The sequence below is a fragment of the Dicentrarchus labrax genome, unplaced genomic scaffold, assembly GCF_905237075.1.
Source record: "Dicentrarchus labrax unplaced genomic scaffold, dlabrax2021, whole genome shotgun sequence".
NCBI classification, from domain to species: Eukaryota; Metazoa; Chordata; class Actinopteri; family Moronidae; genus Dicentrarchus; species Dicentrarchus labrax.
The window spans coordinates 855,071-875,070 of NW_026136710.1; the positions used below are offsets into that span (position 1 = coordinate 855,071).

General features: G+C 43.5%; 2 protein-coding genes across 4 annotated transcripts in view; one reads left to right on the top strand and one right to left on the bottom strand.

Moving 5' to 3' along the window:
* The window catches only part of ythdc1 (YTH N6-methyladenosine RNA binding protein C1), an 18,813-nt gene extending 13,095 nt beyond the window's left edge, over positions 1 to 5,718 (top strand). The window contains exons 14-16 of the mRNA XM_051412085.1: positions 4,276 to 4,341; positions 4,465 to 4,656; positions 4,807 to 5,718. Coding sequence (XP_051268045.1) covers positions 4,276 to 4,341; positions 4,465 to 4,656; positions 4,807 to 4,995 — 447 coding nt within the window. The 3' untranslated portion in view covers positions 4,996 to 5,718. The remainder of the gene's footprint in view (positions 1 to 4,275; positions 4,342 to 4,464; positions 4,657 to 4,806) is intronic.
* A 9,629-nt stretch (positions 5,719 to 15,347) lies between these two features.
* The window catches only part of prpf4 (PRP4 pre-mRNA processing factor 4 homolog (yeast)), an 11,700-nt gene continuing 7,047 nt past the window's right edge, over positions 15,348 to 20,000 (bottom strand). For all 3 annotated transcript variants that reach the window (XM_051412722.1, XM_051412720.1, XM_051412721.1), the window contains exons 7-15: positions 19,997 to 20,000; positions 19,853 to 19,911; positions 19,389 to 19,512; positions 17,439 to 17,528; positions 17,230 to 17,352; positions 16,208 to 16,315; positions 15,860 to 15,978; positions 15,622 to 15,728; positions 15,348 to 15,530 (exon numbers count right to left, since the gene is read on the bottom strand). The exon at positions 19,997 to 20,000 is cut by the window's right edge and continues 91 nt beyond it. In XM_051412722.1, the coding sequence (XP_051268682.1) occupies positions 15,444 to 15,530; positions 15,622 to 15,728; positions 15,860 to 15,978; positions 16,208 to 16,315; positions 17,230 to 17,352; positions 17,439 to 17,528; positions 19,389 to 19,512; positions 19,853 to 19,911; positions 19,997 to 20,000 (821 nt within the window). In that variant the 3' untranslated portion in view covers positions 15,348 to 15,443. The remainder of the gene's footprint in view (positions 15,531 to 15,621; positions 15,729 to 15,859; positions 15,979 to 16,207; positions 16,316 to 17,229; positions 17,353 to 17,438; positions 17,529 to 19,388; positions 19,513 to 19,852; positions 19,912 to 19,996) is intronic.

Here is a 20,000-nt window from a genome sequence, read left to right on the forward strand (position 1 = left end):
TAGTGTTCAGGTATATTCAGTAGTGTTCAGGTACTTTCAGTAGTGTTCAGGTACATTCAGTAGTGTTCAGGTACTTTCAGTAGTGTTCAGGTACTTTCAGTAGTGTTCAGGTACATTCAGTAGTGTTCAGGTACATTCAGTAGTGTTCAGGTCCATTCAGGGACTCTGAACGGTAAGCGTACTGACTCATTCCCGGTTCACTTCCTGCTCTGTGTACACTGTTTGGTGCTGTAGCTCTGTCAGTGAACGCTAAATATAAATTAGTTTTACTCGTTACAGCGGTTATTTTCCCGCTTAACATTTAAACGTAGACTAGTTCTACTTAAACACTCGGAGTTACTCCCTCTTTTAGTGACTTTAAGCTATTTTCAAAGTTTTTTGATACACACTAGTTTCATTAGCATTAGCAGTTAGCTATGGCTTCTCCCTCTCCCTCTCCTCTGTCCTGCTCAGTGTGTCAGATGTTCAGTTATTCCTCTGCCTCCTTTAAAGATAATGGTACCTGTATTAAATGTAGTTTATTTACTGCGCTGGAGGCGAGGCTTAGTGAGTTAGAGGAACGGCACCGCACCACTGAGATATCTTTAGCCGCTATAGTTAGCCAGCCCCCAGTAGCCGGTGCGGTCCGACCGAAGGTAGCTTCTGTTAGCTCTGTAGATCCCCCGGTAGATCCCCCGGTAGTTCCTCCGGTAGTTCCTCCGGTAGTTCCCCCGGTAGTTCCCGAGCAGCCGGGAAGACAGGGAGGCTGGGTGACTGAGCGAAGGAAGACTAGAACGGCGAAGCCCACAGGTCACCACCAACCGCTTCACGTTTCTAATACATTTTCCCCACTCAGCGACACACCCGCTGAGGAACCAACTCTGGTTATTGGCAGCTCCATAGTCAGAAACGTGAAGTTAGCGAAGCCAGCGGCCATAGTTAAATGCATCCCTGGGGCCAGAGTGGGCGACATTGAATCAAATTTAAAACTGCTGGCTAAAGATAAACGTAAATACAGTAAGATTGTTATCCACGTCGGCGGTAACGACACCCGTTTACGCCAATCGGAGGTCACTAAGATTAATGTGGAGTCGGTGTGTAACTATGCTAAAACAATGTCGGACTCCGTAGTTTTCTCTGGACCCCTGCCCAATGTGACCAGTGATGACATGTATAGCCGCATGTCGTCATTCCACCGCTGGCTGTCGAGGTGGTGTCCAGCAAACGATGTGGGCTTCATTGATAACTGGAAGCCTTTTTGGGGAAAACCTGGTCTGATTAGGAGAGACGGCATCCATCCCACTTTGGATGGAGCGGCTCTCTTATCTAGAAATATGGCGAAGTTTATTTCTAAAACCTGACAGTCCAGAGTTAGGACCAGGAAGCAGAGCTGCTGTCTTACACACTCCTCTGCGCTTTCTTTAGAACAGTCACCCACCCAAAACCCCATAGAGACTGTGTCTGTCCCCCGACCACCTAAACTATTTAAAGAAATAAAAACAAGAGGAGTTCAACATAAAAACCTAATAAAAATTAAAACCAACTCCTCAGTAGCACAAAATAAGAGAATGAAATGTGGGCTGTTTAATATCAGGTCTCTGTCCTCTAAAGCTGTTTAAGTGAATGAGTTAATATCAGATTATGATATTGATTTACTTTGTCTTACTGAGACCTGGTTGTCCCACGAGGAGTATGTTAGCCTAAATGAATCCACCCCCCCCAGTCATATTAATACTCACATTCCTCGAGGCACTGGCCGAGGAGGTGGAGTGGCAGCCATATATGATTCGAGCGTTTTAATGGACCCTAAACCTAAACTAAATTATAATTCATTTGAAAGCCTTGTTCTTAGTCTTTCTCACCCAAACTGGAAAACATTGCAGCCAGTTCTATTTGTTATAGTGTACCGCGCTCCTGGACCGTACTCTGATTTTATATCTGAATTCTCAGAGTTTTTATCAAGTTTAGTCCTTAAATCAGATAAAGTAATTATTGTAGGTGATTTTAATATTCATTCTGAATTTAACAGAATCCTATAACAACTTTAGTCCCTCTGAAATTGATAATCTTGTCGATAGTGCTGCAGGCTCACTACGATCAACATTAATTAAATTCAATTAAATTTTATTTGTATAGCGCCAATTCATAACAGAAGTTATCTCAGGACACTTTTCAAATAGAGCAGGTCTAGACCGAACTCTTTAAAACATTAGACTCTATCGCTCCTATAAAAAGGAAATTATTAAAACATAGGAGACTAGCACCTTGGTATAACCACCAAACCCGCCAGTTAAAACAAATAGCTAGAAAATCTGAAAGGAAATTGCGCTCTTCCAAATTATCAGAATATCGCTCAATTTGGCAAGATAATCTTAAAACTTATAGAAAGGCCCTCCGTAATTCCCGTAGGTAGGTTCCTCTTCAGCACTGTAGCCAGGCTGACAGAGAGTCACAGCTCTATTGAGCCACATATCCCCATAAGCTTAAGTAGCAACGACTTTATGAGCTTCTTCCATAATAAAATTATTACTATTAGAGAGAAAATTAATCACCAACTGCCATCAACAGTTATCAGTGGCTCTCCAAGTTCAGGGACTTTTACTAATTGAATTGAATTGAATTCAGTAGTGTTCAGGTGCATTCAGGCACATGCAATTCAATTCAATTTCAATTCAATTTCAATTCAGTTTTATTTGTATAGCACCAATTCATAACAGAAGTTATCTCAGGACACTTTTCAAATAGAGCAGGTCTAGACCGAACTCTTTATAACATTAATTACAGAGACCCAACAGTACCACCATGAGCAAGACCTTGGAGACAAGGGCAAGGAAACACTGCCTGTTAAAAGGCAGAAACCTAGGACAGATCCTCCGGCTCTAGGTGGGTGGTCGTCTGTCTCGACCAGTTGGGGTGAGAGAGAGAGAGAGAGGCAGAGAGAGAGAGAGGCAGAGAGAGAGAGAGATGCACAGCAACAACAGTATAGGCAAAGGTAGTCAAGCAGGACCATGGCAGGAGGCTCCACCAGGATCGATGAGAACCTGCGAGACGAGAAAGCACAAGAACTCCGGGGAAGAAGTGAAGTTAGCAACATGCATTAATGGGACATGAATGAGTGCAGAAAGAGAGAGGAAGAGAGGAGCTCAGTGCACCATGGGAAATCCCCCGATAGTCTAGGCCTATAGCAGCATAACTAAGGGATGGTTCAGGACTCACCTGATCCAGCCCTAACTATAAGCTTTATCAAAGAGGAATGTCTTAAGCCTACTCTTGAATGTGGAGAGGGTGTCTGCCTCCAGAACCACAACTGGAAGCTGGTTCCACAGGAGAGGAGCTTGGTAACTGAAGGCTCTGGCTCCTGTTCTACTTTTAGAGACTTGGGTTAGTGCAGTAGTGTTCAGGTACATTCAGTAGTGTTCAGGTGCGTTCAGGTACATTGAGTAGTGTTCAGGTACATTCAGTAGTGTTCAGGTGCGTTCAGGTACATTGAGTAGTGTTCAGGTACATTCAGTAGTGTTCAGGTGCGTTCAGCAACATTCAGTAGTGTTCAGTTGCGTTCAGGTACATTCAGGTGCGTTCAGGTACATCCAGTTGCGTTCAGCAACATTCAGTAGTGTTCAGGTGCGTTCAGGTGCATTCAGGCACATGCAGTAGTGTTCAGGTGCATTCAGTAGTGTTCAGGCGCATTCAGGTACATTCAGTACTGTGCAGCTACGTTCAGGTGCGTTCAGGTACATTCAGGTACATTCAGGTACATTCAGGTGCATTCAGCTCCATTCAGGTGCGTTCAGGCGCATTCAGGTGCGTTCAGGTGCATTGAGGTGCGTTCAGGTGCATTGAGGTGCGTTCAGGTGCATTGAGGTGCGTTCAGGTGCATTGAGGTGCGTTCAGGTGCACTGAGGTGCGTTCAGGTGCACTGAGGTGCGTTCAGGTGCACTGAGGTGCGTTCAGGTGCACTGAGGTGCATTCAGTAGTGTTCAGGTGCACTGAGGCGCATTCAGTAGTGTTCAGGTGCACTGAGGTGCATTCAGGTACATTCAGGTACGTTAAATAGTGTTCAGGTGCATTGAGGTGCGTTCCGGTGCGTTCAGGTACATTCAGTAGTGTTCAGGTGCACTGAGGTGCGTTCAGGTGCACTGAGGTGCATTCAGTAGTGTTCAGGTGCACTGAGGTGCATTCAGGTACATTCAGGTACGTTAAATAGTGTTCAGGTGCATTGAGGTGCGTTCCGGTGCGTTCAGGTACATTCAGTAGTGTTCAGGTGCGACGTATTTACCTGTGTGCTTCCTGTTTCAGTCATATAACGACTACATGAGGGATTATCACCACAGCGTCGGTCCTCCTGCTCCCTGGCAGACGCTGGTACGTATTATAACCCAACTGCAATGAACCAGCTTTGGGGGGGCCCAGCTTGCAAAAGGTTGAGAACCCCTGGATTAGGTTATTGACAACAGAATGAACTAATGATGTCGTGTGTGTCATCAGGCGGCGTATCCTGGCGTCGAGCAGCCACCCCCCCACCACCCCCCATACTACCACCACAGTCACCCCCCGCCCCCCCCTCACCAGGCTTACCACCACCACCACCACCCCCCCCTGCCACCACATGAGGCTCCACCCCCTCGCTTCAGAGACAAACAGCGAGCGCCACAACACCGCGCCTTCACCTCCAGCCCAGTGAGTTATTCTACTTCCTGTCTGACAAAACTACAATAAAGATAATCAATAAATCAGTAATCTAATATTAATTTGACCTTTTGTCCCCCTCAGTAGTCTTATTGATTAAAATGATTGATTTGTGTCTCCTGTTTTTTTCCCATCATGCAGCACGACTACGACATGCGTGTGGACGACTTCCTGCGGCGGACGCAGGCGGTGGTGAGCAGCCGGCGTGAGCGCGAGCGGCAGCGTGAACGTGACCGTGGCGGCCCCCGACGCGAGAGAGAGAGGGAGCGAGGGAGGGACAGAGACAGAGAGAGGGAGAGGGACAAGGAGAGGGGGCGGTACCGCAGGTGATCTGATGATGTCATATCCTGTCAGCCTGCAGGGGCTTTTATTTTGACGGTCAGCAGCGGTGTTGCTGTTTCCTGTTTTTTGTTGAGCTACGTGATGACATCATCAGTTTTTATGTGAATAAAATATTTAAAAACTGTAAAAAAAAAAACACCTGGTGATTTCTGGTGAGTTTAATCAAAACTTTTATTTTGATGATCCTGTGTAAAAAGGGAAGTGACATCACAGCACAGGGACCTGTCACATGTTAACAACAAAACATTTTATTTTTCTCTCATCATTGCCTCTTTTATTGTGAAAGGATGGACAGTTTTTCCTGCGAACTCCTTTAACTCAATTTAAAACCCATGAAGAAGAGTTTCACCTCCTTTTTGTACGTTTTTTAACTTTAGTTTTGTTGTTGAATTTAAACTCGTCCAGCCTCAGTTTGTTTATTTATTTTAATTTTATATTTTACTTTTTTCTGCTGGTGACGATAAAAAATCTGCTTCCTGTAAAACATCAGATTTCTTTTTTTTTCCTTTTTGCTCAATCACCTCTGATTGGTTGTTACCATGGTGACCAAACGTCCAGATGATCAGATTTATTGTGTATTGATCGGCAGCAGGTCAAACTGATCAGTGGAGTCTCAGTGTTAAAAAGGTGAAAACTTTCCTTCCTGTTTCTGAACGGGGGGCCGGAGCTTGTGTCTGTTTTTGTACAAAATAAAAGAAATAAAATCTGAAATCAGAGTGTTTGTTTCTTTAACCGATCAGCTGATTGATCAGCTGTGTAAAAATTACATTAAAGCTGAGGAAAATAATTGATTACTGTATCTGGAAATAAAACGACCAATAACAGCAATTATTATTTATTTATGTTTGTCATAAATCTTTAATTGATCTTCAGTCGTTCTTGTCTCTTCCTCGCTGCCTGCTGCAGCGCCGCAGGCAGCACCTGGCGGCCCCCAAGCAGAGCACAATGGCGGTTGTCACGGCGATCAGTAAGGCGGCACCAGTGTCCACACTGTGATACTGGAACCAGTTCAGGTCATGTGACGCCAGCCGCAGGTGTTGCGCTCCACCGTGTCGCATTACAAACTCCACCCAGAAGACGGCGGTGCTCAGCGGGGCCACCGGCTGGTCACGCTGCAGCACCGACAGACGCTGCATGCTGGACTTGTAGCTGAGAATCATGGGAAAAAATCATGTCACGTTTTATTGAACGTCAGTATGATGTTATTGTGATTTGTATTCTGATTCAGCAGGAAGTCAGGGCTTTTACTGTGAAAGGAAAGAAGTCAGATTGAAAGCTTCCTGTGATGTCACGCTCACATCGGCTGGTTGACGACATCGTTCAGCGCCTCCGTTAGCTCGTCAGATGTCAGGTGGTTGAAGTCGAGGACGATGGCGGCACCGCGGCGGCTCAGACGGGCGAGGTTATCGGGCTGATCACCGAACAGTGGGACTCCGACCAGCGGCACGGCGTGGTACACCGCCTCGTACAGACCGTTGGTGCCACCGTGGGTCACAAACGCTCTGGTCTTTGGATGACCTGTGAGCAAACGCGGGGCTTTTATTGTAAAAGGATATCTGGCCTCAGAAGTCTTTTATTTTGAAATGCTGCAGTGTACCCAGCAGGTCGTTCTGAGGGATCCAATCAGAAAGCTTCGTGTTGGGGGCCAATGTTCCCGGAATTCCTCCGCTGAACCTCCAGATCACCTGAAACAGTTCCAATAGTGATCAATAAATCAATTGATTATTCAATTCAATTCAATTCAATTCAATTTTATTTGTATAGCGCCAATTCATAACAGAAGTTATCTCAGGACACTTTTCAAATAGAGCAGGTCTAGACCGAACTCTTTATAACATTATTTACAGAGACCCAACAGTACCACCATGAGCAAGACCTTGGAGACAAGGGCAAGGAAACACTGCCTGTAAAAGGCAGAAACCTAGGACAGATCCTTCGGCTCTAGGTGGGTGGTCGTCTGTCTCAACCAGTTGGGGTGAGAGAGAGAGAGAGAGAGAGAGACAGACAGACAGGTGCACAGCAACAACAGTATTAGCAATGGCAATCTGGCAGGACCATGGCAGGAGGCTCCACCAGGATCGATAAGAACCTGCGAGACGAGAAAGCACAAGAACTCCGAGGAAGAAGTGAAGTTAGTAACATGCATTAATGGAACATGAATGAGTGCAGAAAGAGAGAGGAAGAGAGGAGCTCAGTGCACCATGGGAAATCCCCCGATAGTCTAGGCCTATAGCAGCATAATTAAGGGATGGTTCAGGACTCACCTGATCCAGCCCTAACTATAAGCTTTATCAAAGAGGAATGTCTTAAGCCTACTCTTGAATGTGGTGAGGGTGTCTGCCTCCAGAACCACAACTGGAAGCTGGTTCCACAGGAGAGGAGCTTGGTAACTGAAGGCTCTGGCTCCTGTTCTACTTTTAGAGACTATAGGAACCACAAGTAGCCCAGCATTCAGAGAACGTAGTGTTCTAGTGGGGTAATAGGGTACTATGAGCTCTTTAAGATATGAAGGGGCCTGACCATGAAGAGCTTTATAGGTGAGGAGGAGGATTTTAAATTCTATTCTACATTTTACAGGGAGCCAATGCAGAGAAGCTAGTACAGGAGAGATGTGATCTCTTTTTCTAGTTCCTGTCAGTACTCGTGCTGCAGCGTTCTGAATTAATTGGAGCGTTTTAATGGACTTATTGGGGCAACCTGATAATAAAGAGTTGCAGTAATCCAGCCTTGAAGTAACAAATGCATGGATTAGTTTTTCTGCATCTGTCTGTGATAGGATGTGTCTAATTTTTCTAATATTACGTAAATGAAAGAAGGCAGTCCTAGAGGTCTGCTTTATGTGGGAGTTAAATGACAAATCCTGATCAAAGATAACTCCAAGATTCCTGACAGTGGTGCTAGAGGCCAAGTTAATGCCATCTAGAGTAACTATATCTTTAGACAGTGAGTCTCTAAGGTTTTTGGGGCCAAGAACAAGAATTTCGTTTTTTTCTGAGTTTAACATCAGAAAATTGCAGGTCATCCAGGATTTTATGTCCTTAAGACATGTTTGTAATTTAGATAATTGATTAATTTCATTGGGCTTGATTGATAGATATAACTGCATATCATCTGCATAACAGTGAAAGTTAATGGAGTGATTCCTAATAATGTTGCCTAAAGGGAGCATATATAAAGTAAATAGTATTGGTCCAAGTACAGAACCTTGTGGAACTCCATGACTAACTGTAGTATTTATTGAAGATTCATCGTTAACATGTACAAACTGCGAGCGATCTGATAAATATGACTTAAACCAGCTTAGTGCGGTTCCTTTAATGCCAATTTGATGCTCAAGTCTCTGTAAAAGAATATTATGGTCAATGGTGTCAAATGCAGCACTAAGATCTAATAATACAAGTACAGAGACAAGGCCATTGTCAGAAGCAATCAGAAGGTCATTATTAACTTTAACCAGAGCTGTCTCTGTGCTATGATGAACTCTAAATCCTGACTGAAAATCCTCAAATAAACTATTGTTACGTAGAAAGTCACACAACTCTTTGGCGACTACTTTCTCCAGAATCTTAGAGAGGAAGGGGAGGTTAGAAATCGGTCTATAGTTGGCTAAAACCCCTGGGTCAAGAGTGGACTTTTTAAGAAGGGGTTTAATTACAGCTACTTTAAAGGACTGTGGTACATATCCTGATAATAAAGAAAGATTAATCATATCCAGTAAAGAAGTGCCAATTAAGGGAACAACTTCTTTAAGCAGCCTAGTTGGGATCGGGTCTAATAGACAGGTTGATGGCTTCAATGAAGAAATGATGGAAGTTAACTGATGAAGATCGATAGCAGAAAAACAGTCTAAATAAACATCTAAGTTTACATTGACAGAAGTCCCTGAACTTGGAGAGCCACTGATAACTGTTGATGGCAGTTGGTGATTAATTTTCTCTCTAATAGTAATAATTTTATTATAGAAGAAGCTCATGAAGTCATTGCTACTTAGGTTTATGGGGATATGTGGCTCAATAGAGCTGTGACTCTCTGTCAGCCTGGCTACAGTGCTGAAGAGGAACCTAGGGTTGTTCTTATTTTCTTCTATTAGTGCTGAGTAATAGGCTCCTCTGGCATTACGGAGGGCCTTTCTATAAATCTTAAGATCATCTTGCCAATTTGAGCGATATTCTGATAATTTGGAAGAGCGCCATTTCCTTTCAGATTTCCTAGCTATTTGTTTTAACTGGCGGGTTTGGTGGTTGTACCACGGTGCTAGTCTCCTATGTTTTAATAATTTCCTTTTTATAGGAGCGATAGAGTCTAATGTTGATCGTAGTGAGCCTGTAGCACTATCGACAAGATTATCAATTTCAGAGGGACTAAAGTTGTTATAGGACTCTGTTAAATTCAGACATGGCATTGAATTAAACACTGAAGGAATCTCCTCCTTAAATTTAGCTACAGCACTGTCAGATAGACATCTGCTGTAGGAAGTTTTGCCTAATGGCTTATAATCTAATAGTATGAATTCAAAAGTTATTAAATAATGGTCAGATAGGAAAGGATTATGTGGGAAGACTATTAAATGTTCAATATCAATGCCATATGATAAAACAAGGTCAAGAGTGTGATTAAAACAATGAGTTGGTTTATTTACACTCTGACAGAAGCCAATTGAGTTTATTAATGATATAAATGCATTACTAAGGCTGTCATTGTCAACATCCACATGAATATTAAAATCACCTACAATAATTACTTTATCTGATTTAAGGACTAAACTTGATAAAAACTCTGAGAATTCAGATATAAAATCAGAGTACGGTCCAGGAGCGCGGTACACTATAACAAATAGAACTGGCTGCAGTGTTTTCCAGTTTGGGTGAGAAAGACTAAGAACAAGGCTTTCAAATGAATTATAATTTAGTTTAGGTTTAGAGTCCATTAAAACGCTCAAATCATATATGGCTGCCACTCCACCTCCTCGGCCTGTGCCTCGAGGAATGAGAGTATTAATATGACTGGGGGGGGTGGATTCATTTAGGCTAACATACTCCTCATGGGACAACCAGGTCTCAGTAAGACAAAGTAAATCAATATCATAATCTGATATTAATTCATTCACTAAAACAGCTTTAGAGGACAGAGACCTGATATTAAACAGCCCACATTTCATTCTCTTATTTTGTGCTACTGAGGAGTTGGTTTTAATTTTTATTAGGTTTTTATCTTTAACTCCTCTTGTTTTTATTCCTTTAAATAATTTAGGTGGTCGGGGGACAGACACAGTCTCTATGGGGTTTTGGGTGGGTGACTGTTCTAAAGAAAGCGCAGAGAAGTGTGTAAGACAGCAGCTCTGCTTCCTGGTCCCAACTCTGAACTGTCAGGTTTTAGAAATAAACTTTGCCATATTTCTAGAGACCTGTCCTAGGTTTCTGCCTTTTAACAGGCAGTTTTTCCTTGCCCTTGTCTCCAAGGTCTTGCTCATGGTGGTACTGTTGAGTCTCTGTAAATAATGTTATAAAGAGTTCGGTCTAGACCTGCTCTATTTGAAAAGTGTCCTCAGATAACTTCTGTTATGAATTGGCGCTGTACAAATAAAATTGAATTGAATTGAATTAAATTTTATACTTTGTGTATTATTACATTTCTTGTATTATTTATTTCTAATTTATTATTTTCTTAACTTGTTTCTCTAAAAATAAAATAAAATGTCAAAGAGTTATTCAGTTTATGAGTATATGTGTGAATATAACTGGCAGTGGAATTTACTGCGATGCAACAGGGGCACCACCTAAAATCTTGCCTAAGGCGCCAAAATGGTTAGGGCTGGGCCTGAAGTAATAAATCATATTTATTATAACACATTATATTCATAGTGTATGTTTTAATTTGTGTATAATCACCTGGAAACATCCATTGATCAGCACTAACAGGGTTAGGGTTACTGCCAGTAACACTGATTATCTGGGTATCAGGGCTCCTGTCAGTGCGCTCCCCCCAGTAGTGATCAGCATGTGGCTGATGGGTGTTTACAATCTGTTGCTTCACCAGCAGACGTCAGTGAATTGTCCACACTGTGATAATACTGTCTGTGAGTGGGAGGAGCTTCTGACCTTCTGTGGGATACGTCCAAAGGCGGCGGCGATGACGTCAGCGCGCTCTGTTGTGAGGTTGGTTACCATGGAGCCGAAGGACACCACCACCACGCCGGCATCGCCCGAACTCTGCACGAACGCCTCCAGGTCCTGGAAGATGTAACATCATCATTACATCATCATCATTGTTGTGTCTTCGTATTGATTCGGAACATTTCAAAATAAAACTTCCTGTCAGTGATCAAAGCAGCAGGAAGTGGAGCTTGTGCCTCTGGCAGCCGATTGGCAGGTTTGCAGTGCAGACCGCCCACATGTTTGAAGTTGGGGGGGATCGGTCGCGGAGTCTCCAGGTCCCAGAAGGTCCTGATGAGCCAGATGTCAGCGTTCCCCAGAGTCCTGCAGACACTGCTTGGACTTCCTGTGTGGACAGGAAACAGCACAATGAAGCTTTTATTCTGAAGGGACAGGTCACTGATGTATTTTTTACAGTTTCAAATCTTTTTATTTGAACGTTCAAATTATTGTTATGAGAGGAAAGGTTTAGTCCCTCCTGGGCCTCCGTAGAAGATCAATAAGATTTATTTATGAAAGGAGATTTAATAAAGTCTCGTTGTATCTGGAACTTCTGACCTTTGACCTCGCTATAGTATTTATCCAGCGTCAGCCTCCAGAACATCTCAGTCATCACTGACACCAACGCATACATCACCGTGTTGATCAGCCTCTCCACAAACGTCATGCGGTCGCCATACGGCAGCGGAGCCGCCGGGACGTAGGATGGCGGTGCCAGTGCGTGGCCACAGTGACTCTCCAGGATGCCACCGAATGAGAAGCGGAGCGAGATAATGAGAGGCAGGTTGAGCACGTCGGCCACCAGGTCGCCGCAAATCACCATTGGGTCGAGCAGGACGGTGTCGAACGCAGAGTCCCGCAGGGTCGCCATCAGCTGCTCGTTCTTCAATATGGAGTCACACTGTTGTGTCCCCAACTCAATCGACCGCCGCATCCAATCACGCATCTTCAAAAACTTCCACAGTGGAGACGAGACATGAGACTCGTACATGGAGAAGTGGATGAACTCCTCAGTGAGGCTGTGAAGATCGGCTCTGCTGAACGGGACCTGAAACAGAACCAACAACCAACATCAGGAACATTAGACTCATTGAAAGTCATTGAAAGTCATTAAAAGTCATTGATAATCATTGAATATCATTGATAATCAATGATAATCAGTTAACCTGTGTGTGAACTGAATGTCACCTTGAAAACCAGGAAGTTGAACTTGGCGGCATTGCGGCTGTTGTTGTAGCCGACGGACGGCGAGGCATCAGCAACTAAAACAGTGACAGAGTGGTTCCTCCTCACCAGCTCCTCCATGATGTTCCGCATGTTCAACCAATGGCTGTACTCTCCTGGAAAAACCAGAACATGGCCGGTGTGAACTGGATGGAGGAGGAACCAGAGGACGAGGGGAAAAAGAAAAATGTGCATCACGAGTCAGAAAACACAAAGAAAACTGAGAAAACAGCTCAAAGACTGTAAACACAGAACCGAAGATCCAAAGTCCAAACTGGTCAGAGGTCAGTTACAGATAAGAGCTGCACACCACAATCACAGGAACATAAACCCACCAATCACAGACCACAGTTCACAACTGTTCAATAATGTTCACCGACAAATGGAAATGCCATGTTTACCTTTGGATCGTCAGCATTGCCGCCAGGTAGAGCTTCCATGACGTATTTCTGTAGTCCAAACAGGATCCTTCCTGGTTCCTCCGACAAACAGCCAATGGGATTTCATCTGGAAGAATTAGTCTCATTAGAGGCTATTATTATATCTTTGCAGATGAATACTTTCATACTTATTATTTGGAATATCTTCCTGTTTGATTCTCACATTTAAAGTGTTGACAAACATTTGATTTCATATGAACAACAAAACATCAAACCTTGTTTACTTCTCGTAAACAACACAGTTTATGCTTCCTCCTCGGCACACTGTGGATGTCCTGAAAACATCGATACCACTGGTGGTGACGCCATGTGGCTTCCCTCCGTCCCACCGACCCCTGTACCACAGAGACTGCTCACTGCTCTACAAACTATATTTATATTTAATACATCAATTCTAGACATTTTTCTTGTGTAAGTGTAAAGCCAATGTACACACAACACACACACACACACACACACACACACACACGAGTGCTCGAATGCTACCGGTGTCTTCTAACATTTATAACTTTAATAATAATAATTTATTGATCAGTAAGAAATACTTGACTATTATGTATTGGTATATTTTAAATTTAAACACATATATATTATATATATATATATATATATATATACACATATACAGTGGGTACGGAAAGTATTCAGACCCCTTTAAAATGTTCACTCTTTGTTTCATTGCAGCCATTTGCTAAAATCAAAAAAGTTCATTTTATTTCTCATTAATGTACACTCAGCACCCCATCTTGACAGAAAAAAACAGAAATGTAGAAATTTTTGCAAATTTTTATTAAAAAGAAAAACTGAAATATCACATGGTCATAAGTATTCAGACCCTTTGCTCAGTATTGAGTAGAAGCACCCTTTTGAGCTACTACAGCCATGAGTCTTCTTGGGAATGATGCAACAAGTTTTTCACACCTGGATTTGGGGATCCTCTGCCATTCTTCCTTGCAGATCCTCTCCAGTTCTGTCAGGTTGGATGGTGAACGTTGGTGGACAGCCATTTTCAGATCTCTCCAGAGATGCTCAATTGGGTTTAGGTCAGGGCTCTGGCTGGGCCAGTCAAGAATGGTCACAGAGTTGTTCCGAAGCCACTCCTTTGTTATTTTAGCTGTGTGCTTAGGGTTATTGTCTTGTTGGAAGGTGAACCTTCGGCCCAGTCTGAGGTCCTGAGCACTCTGGAAGAGGTTTTCTTCCAGGATATCTCTGTACTTGGCCGCATTCATCTTTCCTTCAATTGCAACCAGTCGTCCTGTCCCTGCAGCTGAAAAACATCCACATAGCATGATGCTGCCACCACCATGTTTCACTGTTGGGATTGTATTGGGCAGGTGATGAGCAGTGCCTGGTTTTCTCCACACATACCGCTTAGAATTAACGCCAAAAAGTTCAATCTTGGTCTCATCAGACCAGAGAATCTTATTTCTCATAGTCTGGGAGTCCTTCGTGTGTTTTTTGGCAAACTCTATGCGGGCTTTCATATGTCTTGCACTGAGGAGAGGCTTCCATCGGGCCACTCTGCCATAAAGCCCCGTCTGGTGCAGGGCTGCAGTGATAGTTGACTTTGTGGAACTTTCTCCCATCTCCCTACTGCATCTCTGGAGCTCAGCCACAGTGATCTTTGGGTTCTTCTTTACCTCTCTCACCAAGGCTCTTCTCCCACAATTGCTCAGTTTGGCTGGACGGCCAGGTCTAGGAAGAGTTCTGGTCGTCCCAAACTTCTTCCATTTAAGGATTATGGAGGCCACTGTGCTCTTAGGAACCTTGAGTGCTGCAGAAATTCTTTTGTAACCTTGGCCAGATCTGTGCCTTGCCACAATTCTGTCTCTGAGCTCCTTGGGCAGTTGCTTCGACCTCATGATTCTCATTTGCTCTGACATGCACTGTGAGCTGTAAGGTCTTATATAGACAGGTGTGTGCCTTTCCTAATCAAGTCCAATCAGTTTAATTAAACACAGCTAGACTCCAATGAAGCAGCAGGACCATCTCAAGGAGGATCAGAAGAAATGGACAGCATGTGAGTTAAATATGAGTGTCACAGCAAAGGGTCTGAATACTTATGACCATATTTCAGTTTTTCTTTTTTAATAAATTTGCAAAAATTTCTACATTTCTGTTTTTTTCTGTCAAGATGGGGTGCTGAGTGTACATTAATGAGAAATAAAATGAACTTTTTTGATTTTAGCAAATGGCTGCAATGAAACAGAGTGAAACATTTAAAGGGGTCTGAATACTTTCCGTACCCACTGTACATATATTCAGCCATACAATTAAGACCAGCAGGGTCTGTGGAAGGATTCCTTTCAAAGTTTCCAAATAAAATCTCCCAGCAGCCATTTCTTCCCCCACAGTCCTGTTATTCGCATTATTGCTCTCCATTAAACGAACATTTTCCCGCTCAGACTCAAACATTTGCACACCAACATGAACAGGATGTGAAATATGAACGCAGACATCCTGTAAATATTCTCTACATTAATAAACATCTCAATATTCATTTTATTCAAAAACACACAAAATCCCCAAATGTAAACTTTTATTTCATTAAAAAAACAACTAAACATTTTTTTCTTTCGACAGAAAAACTTTTTGTATTTTTGTTGACATCACGCTGACATCACTCAGACAGCCAGAGTTTGAAGGTGCGGTCGTAGGAGCAGGTGGCGATCAGTTTCCCGTCAGGCGACACGTCGACGCCCATCACCTGAAAACAACAACAGACGTTAATGTACCCGAGGCGTCTGCACCAATCAGCAGCACCGTCTGAGCGACCAATCACAGCACAGTATTTGTACCTTCCCCTCGTGTCCGGCGAGCGTCTTCAGCGGCGTCCAGCCCGGGTGACTCCAAACCTTCGCAGTGTTGTCATACGCTCCGGTCAACAGGAAGTGACCATCTGTGGCTACACGCAAAACAGGAAGTGAGGTCAGAGACACAAACAGGAAATACAAAGTTAGATATAATCAATAAATAAACAGACGACAGTAAAAAGATCAAATAAAAGCTTAAACACATGAGAATAAAGCGTTTTACGTTGGAAGCGGACAGCAGACAGCAGGTTCTGGTGGGCAGGGACTGTGTACAGACACTTCCTGTTCCTCAGCTCCCAAACCTTACAGGTGTTATCTCCACTTCCTGTGGCCAGGTGATACCTGAGAGGAAGAAAATCCTTTATAGAAGAAACAGTTTGTAATAAAGAACATTTCAAAAACATCATTTAGTTTGTTTTAATTTCTCTCTTTTTATTCTCCTCTGTTCTTTCACTTTGCTCGTCTCTGATTGGCTGTGTGTTTTGTGAGCTCGTCTCTGATTGGCTGTGTGTTTTGTGAGCTCGGCTCTGATTGGCTGTGTGTTTTGCGACCTCGGCTCTGATTGGCTGACCCGTTGGGAGAGAAGTGCAGGCTGTAGATCTCCTTCAGGTGACCTTCGAGGAAAACAACGCAGCGTCCCGTCCGAAGGTCCCACACCCTGCCAAACGAATCCAGCCCTCTGATTGGACGAGAGCAGCAGACAGACAGACAGATAGGTGATTGGTCAGAAAACAGGGGGCGGGGCCACAGAGACAGAACTCATACATCACTGTGTGTGTACAGTGTGTGTAGTACAGTGTGTACTGTGTGTGTACAGTGTGTGTACAGTGTGTGTACAGTGTGTGTACAGTGTGTAGTACAGTGTGTGGTACAGTGTGTGGTACAGTGTGTAGTACAGTGTGTACTGTGTGTGTACAGTGTGTAGTACAGTGTGTGTACAGTGTGTAGTACAGTGTGTGGTACAGTGTGTGGTACAGTGTGTAGTACAGTGTGTGTACAGTGTGTGGTACAGTGTGTAGTACAGTGTGTACTGTGTGTGTACAGTGTGTAGTACAGTGTGTGTAGTACAGTGTGTAGTACAGTGTGTGTAGTACAGTGTGTGTAGTACAGTGTGTGTGTACAGTGTGTAGTACAGTGTGTGTAGTACAGTGTGTGTGTACAGTGTGTGTGTACAGTGTGTAGTACAGTGTGTGTGTACAGTGTGTGTGTACAGTGTGTAGTACATGTGTGGTACAGTGTGTGGTACAGTGTGTAGTACAGTGTGTGTACAGTGTGTGGTACAGTGTGTAGTACAGTGTGTACTGTGTGTGTACAGTGTGTGTACGTGTGTGTAGTACAGTGTGTAGTACAGTGTGTGTAGTACAGTGTGTGTAGTACAGTGTGTGTGTACAGTTTGTACAGTGTGTGTAGTACAGTGTGTGTAGTACAGTGTGTGTGTACAGTGTGTAGTACAGTGTGTGTAGTACAGTGTGTGTGTACAGTGTGTAGTACAGTGTGTGTAGTACAGTGTGCGTGTACAGTGTGTAGTACAGTGTGTGTAGTACAGTGTGCGTAGTACAGTGTGTAGTAGAGTGTGTAGTACAGTGTGTGTACCCAGTAGCAGCCAGAGATCCATCAGGGTGGAAGTGGATGTCATGGACTCCTTTACTGTGACCTTCCTGATGGAGAATCTCCTCCTGAACCTCCAGGTCCCACAGACGCCACGACCTGTCATAACTACAGACAGACAGGTAGAGAGAAAGACTGGTCATAACTACAGACAGGTAGAGAGACAAACATAAACACTGTATGTTAGTAAATACCTCGTGGTCCCCAGGAACCTCCCTGATGGATGCCAGGACACTCGAGAAACTCGCTCACTGTGACCCTCGATGTCCGCCACTGGCTCGTCGCTACAGCAACCAGGAAGACAGACAGGAATCATTGACCATATATGGACAACCACTAGTGTTGTTTCTGGCAGCCTGTTTTAATTTTAGTTTTAGTCTAGTCTTTGTGTCAAACTGTCATTTTAGTTTTTATTAGTTTTAGTCACGTTTATACTCTTTTTAGTCTAGTCAAGTTTCAGTCGACTAAAAGTCTGAGCATTTTAGTCTTATTTTAGTCAGAATTATCCATGACTGTTTTAGTCTAGTTTTAGTCGACGAAAACTGATGACATTTTAGTCTAGTTTTAATCAATGAAAATTATTTTTTTTAGTAATGCAATTCTATTTAACCCAGTTAATATAGTACAAGTACCTAGTATAGTATAGACAAAACCAACATTTTCTTTAAGTCACCCATTTCACAAGTCAAACAAGGTTATCTTATTGTTATATTATTGTTACCTTATAGACTCCGGAATACATAAAATTCCAGACACGGAAGACGCTCTGATTTGAATTTACAACATATTTATTTTACCTACCAAACATGTAAGAAGTACACACACAATAAAATAGCTTCAAATGACAATGTCAGAAAAAACTGACATTTCATTCAAGTTTAACTTTTCCTTTCTTTGTGCCAGACTTAACTTTGTTTCTTGAGTTGTCGTTAATGTTAACCCACCGCAGCTGCATCTTCTAAATAATGCCACGAGTGGGGATTGAGGGAGTGACGTCGCCTGCGTCTGTGCAGTGCGCTGATGCAGCCCTGTTACGGCCCTGGCCGTATTATTAGTATTATGTCATGGTATTGGGTTCGTCTGTGGTGTGTGTTGGTGTTTTTGTCCCTGTTCCTCTGCAGGAGTGTGCAGCCTGTCGATTGTCAGATCTTTGACGGCAACCCGTAGGTCAGCGCTGACTGGTCCATGCCGTGGGCTCGGCTGGTGGAGTGTCGCCTGCTGGTTGGTTCTCCCAGGGAGCCGCAACATCCGCCGGGGATTCAAAACGCCGCACCACACCGAAGCTCTTCGACAGAACCTTCAGCAGCAGCATCCTTCTGTCCTCGGTTGTAGAGTGTGTGTTTTTGCGATAGCGTGAATTGTTAGGATCTTAGTAGATAGTGTTTTTGTATGATTGTGTTTAGTGAGTATCGTAAGGGTGAGCTGCCATTCTCTTTGTACTACTTTTCTCCTGTTTTTCATTAGGATAGGGAGTTAGGTTTAGTAACTGTATTTTATTTCTATTGCATAGGGATTAGTAAGGATTTTTGTTTAAGGAAGTTAGCCCTGTTTTGTTTGTTGTTTTGGCCTTGGTTCACCCTGAAGTTTGTTGTTTAGTCTTTGTTGCACTTTGTTTCACCTGTTTGTAAATAAATCACATCACTTGATTGTTAACACTGTGTTAGTTGTTCGTTTGGGAATCGGGGTAGGATTCTTGGTTCATTTTCATCACACATTTATGTGGCGCTCCTTCCCCCTAGACAGGGGCGTAACAAGCCCCGAGACTCAGGAAACAGAAATATTTCAAAATAATAATAATAACGAGACGAAGCGTTATTTCGTCTTGTTTCCGTCACGTGATAAAGGGTCGTTGACGACGATATTTAGTCATAATTTTCGTTGACGAAAGCAACACTAACGACCACAAACAACAGGGAGTTTATTATTCACCTTTTCGGGTCCTCATCTCCTCCTCCCTCCCCGTCTCCTCCTCCGTCCCTCCCCCTCCCTGTCTCCTCCTTCCCTCCCTCCCTGTCTCCTCCTTCCTTCCTTCCTTCCTTCCTTCCCTCCTGGTCTCCCCCTCCCTCCTCCTCCCTGCCTGTCTCCATCCCTCCCTCCCTCCCTGTCTCCTCCCTCCTCCCTGTCTCCTCCTCCCTCCCTCCTACCTCTCCAGGTTCCACAGCTTCACAGACCCGTCAGCAGCGCAGGAGGCCAAGTTGACGTCTGATTGGTCGAGAGAAACTCCGGCCTGCGGGCGAAAGACGACCGCGCCCACGTTGGTGTTGTGTCCTTCAGCCAATCAGAGAGCAGGGATGTAGAGGAGGCGGAGTCTCAGTTAATATTATTTATAAAAACAACAATACATTTTATATTATTAGTGTCATTTATAGTTTGATTTATAAAAGTATTCAAAATGAAATGAATCAAACTTAAATATCTAATCCATTATCATTAATAACTATTGATTGCCAATAAATGTAAAACATATTTGTTCATAATTGATCAACTTTCCACGAATTATTCAACGTGTGTTAAAATGACACTGTAATCAATAACTGATAAGTGTGATTAATTAATTAAGTACAAATAAGATAAACTTATTGACGCAGTCACGAGAAGCTCCGCCCACCTCTGAGCGTGCGGATCAGGTTGCAGTCGGGGACGGACCACAGCTTACACAGGCCGCTCCTGTAGGGGGGGTTAGCACGTTAGCTTCATCATGTCATTCAGCTAGCATGCTAAGCTAATGCTACAATGGGTCAGGGCTCTGTACCAGG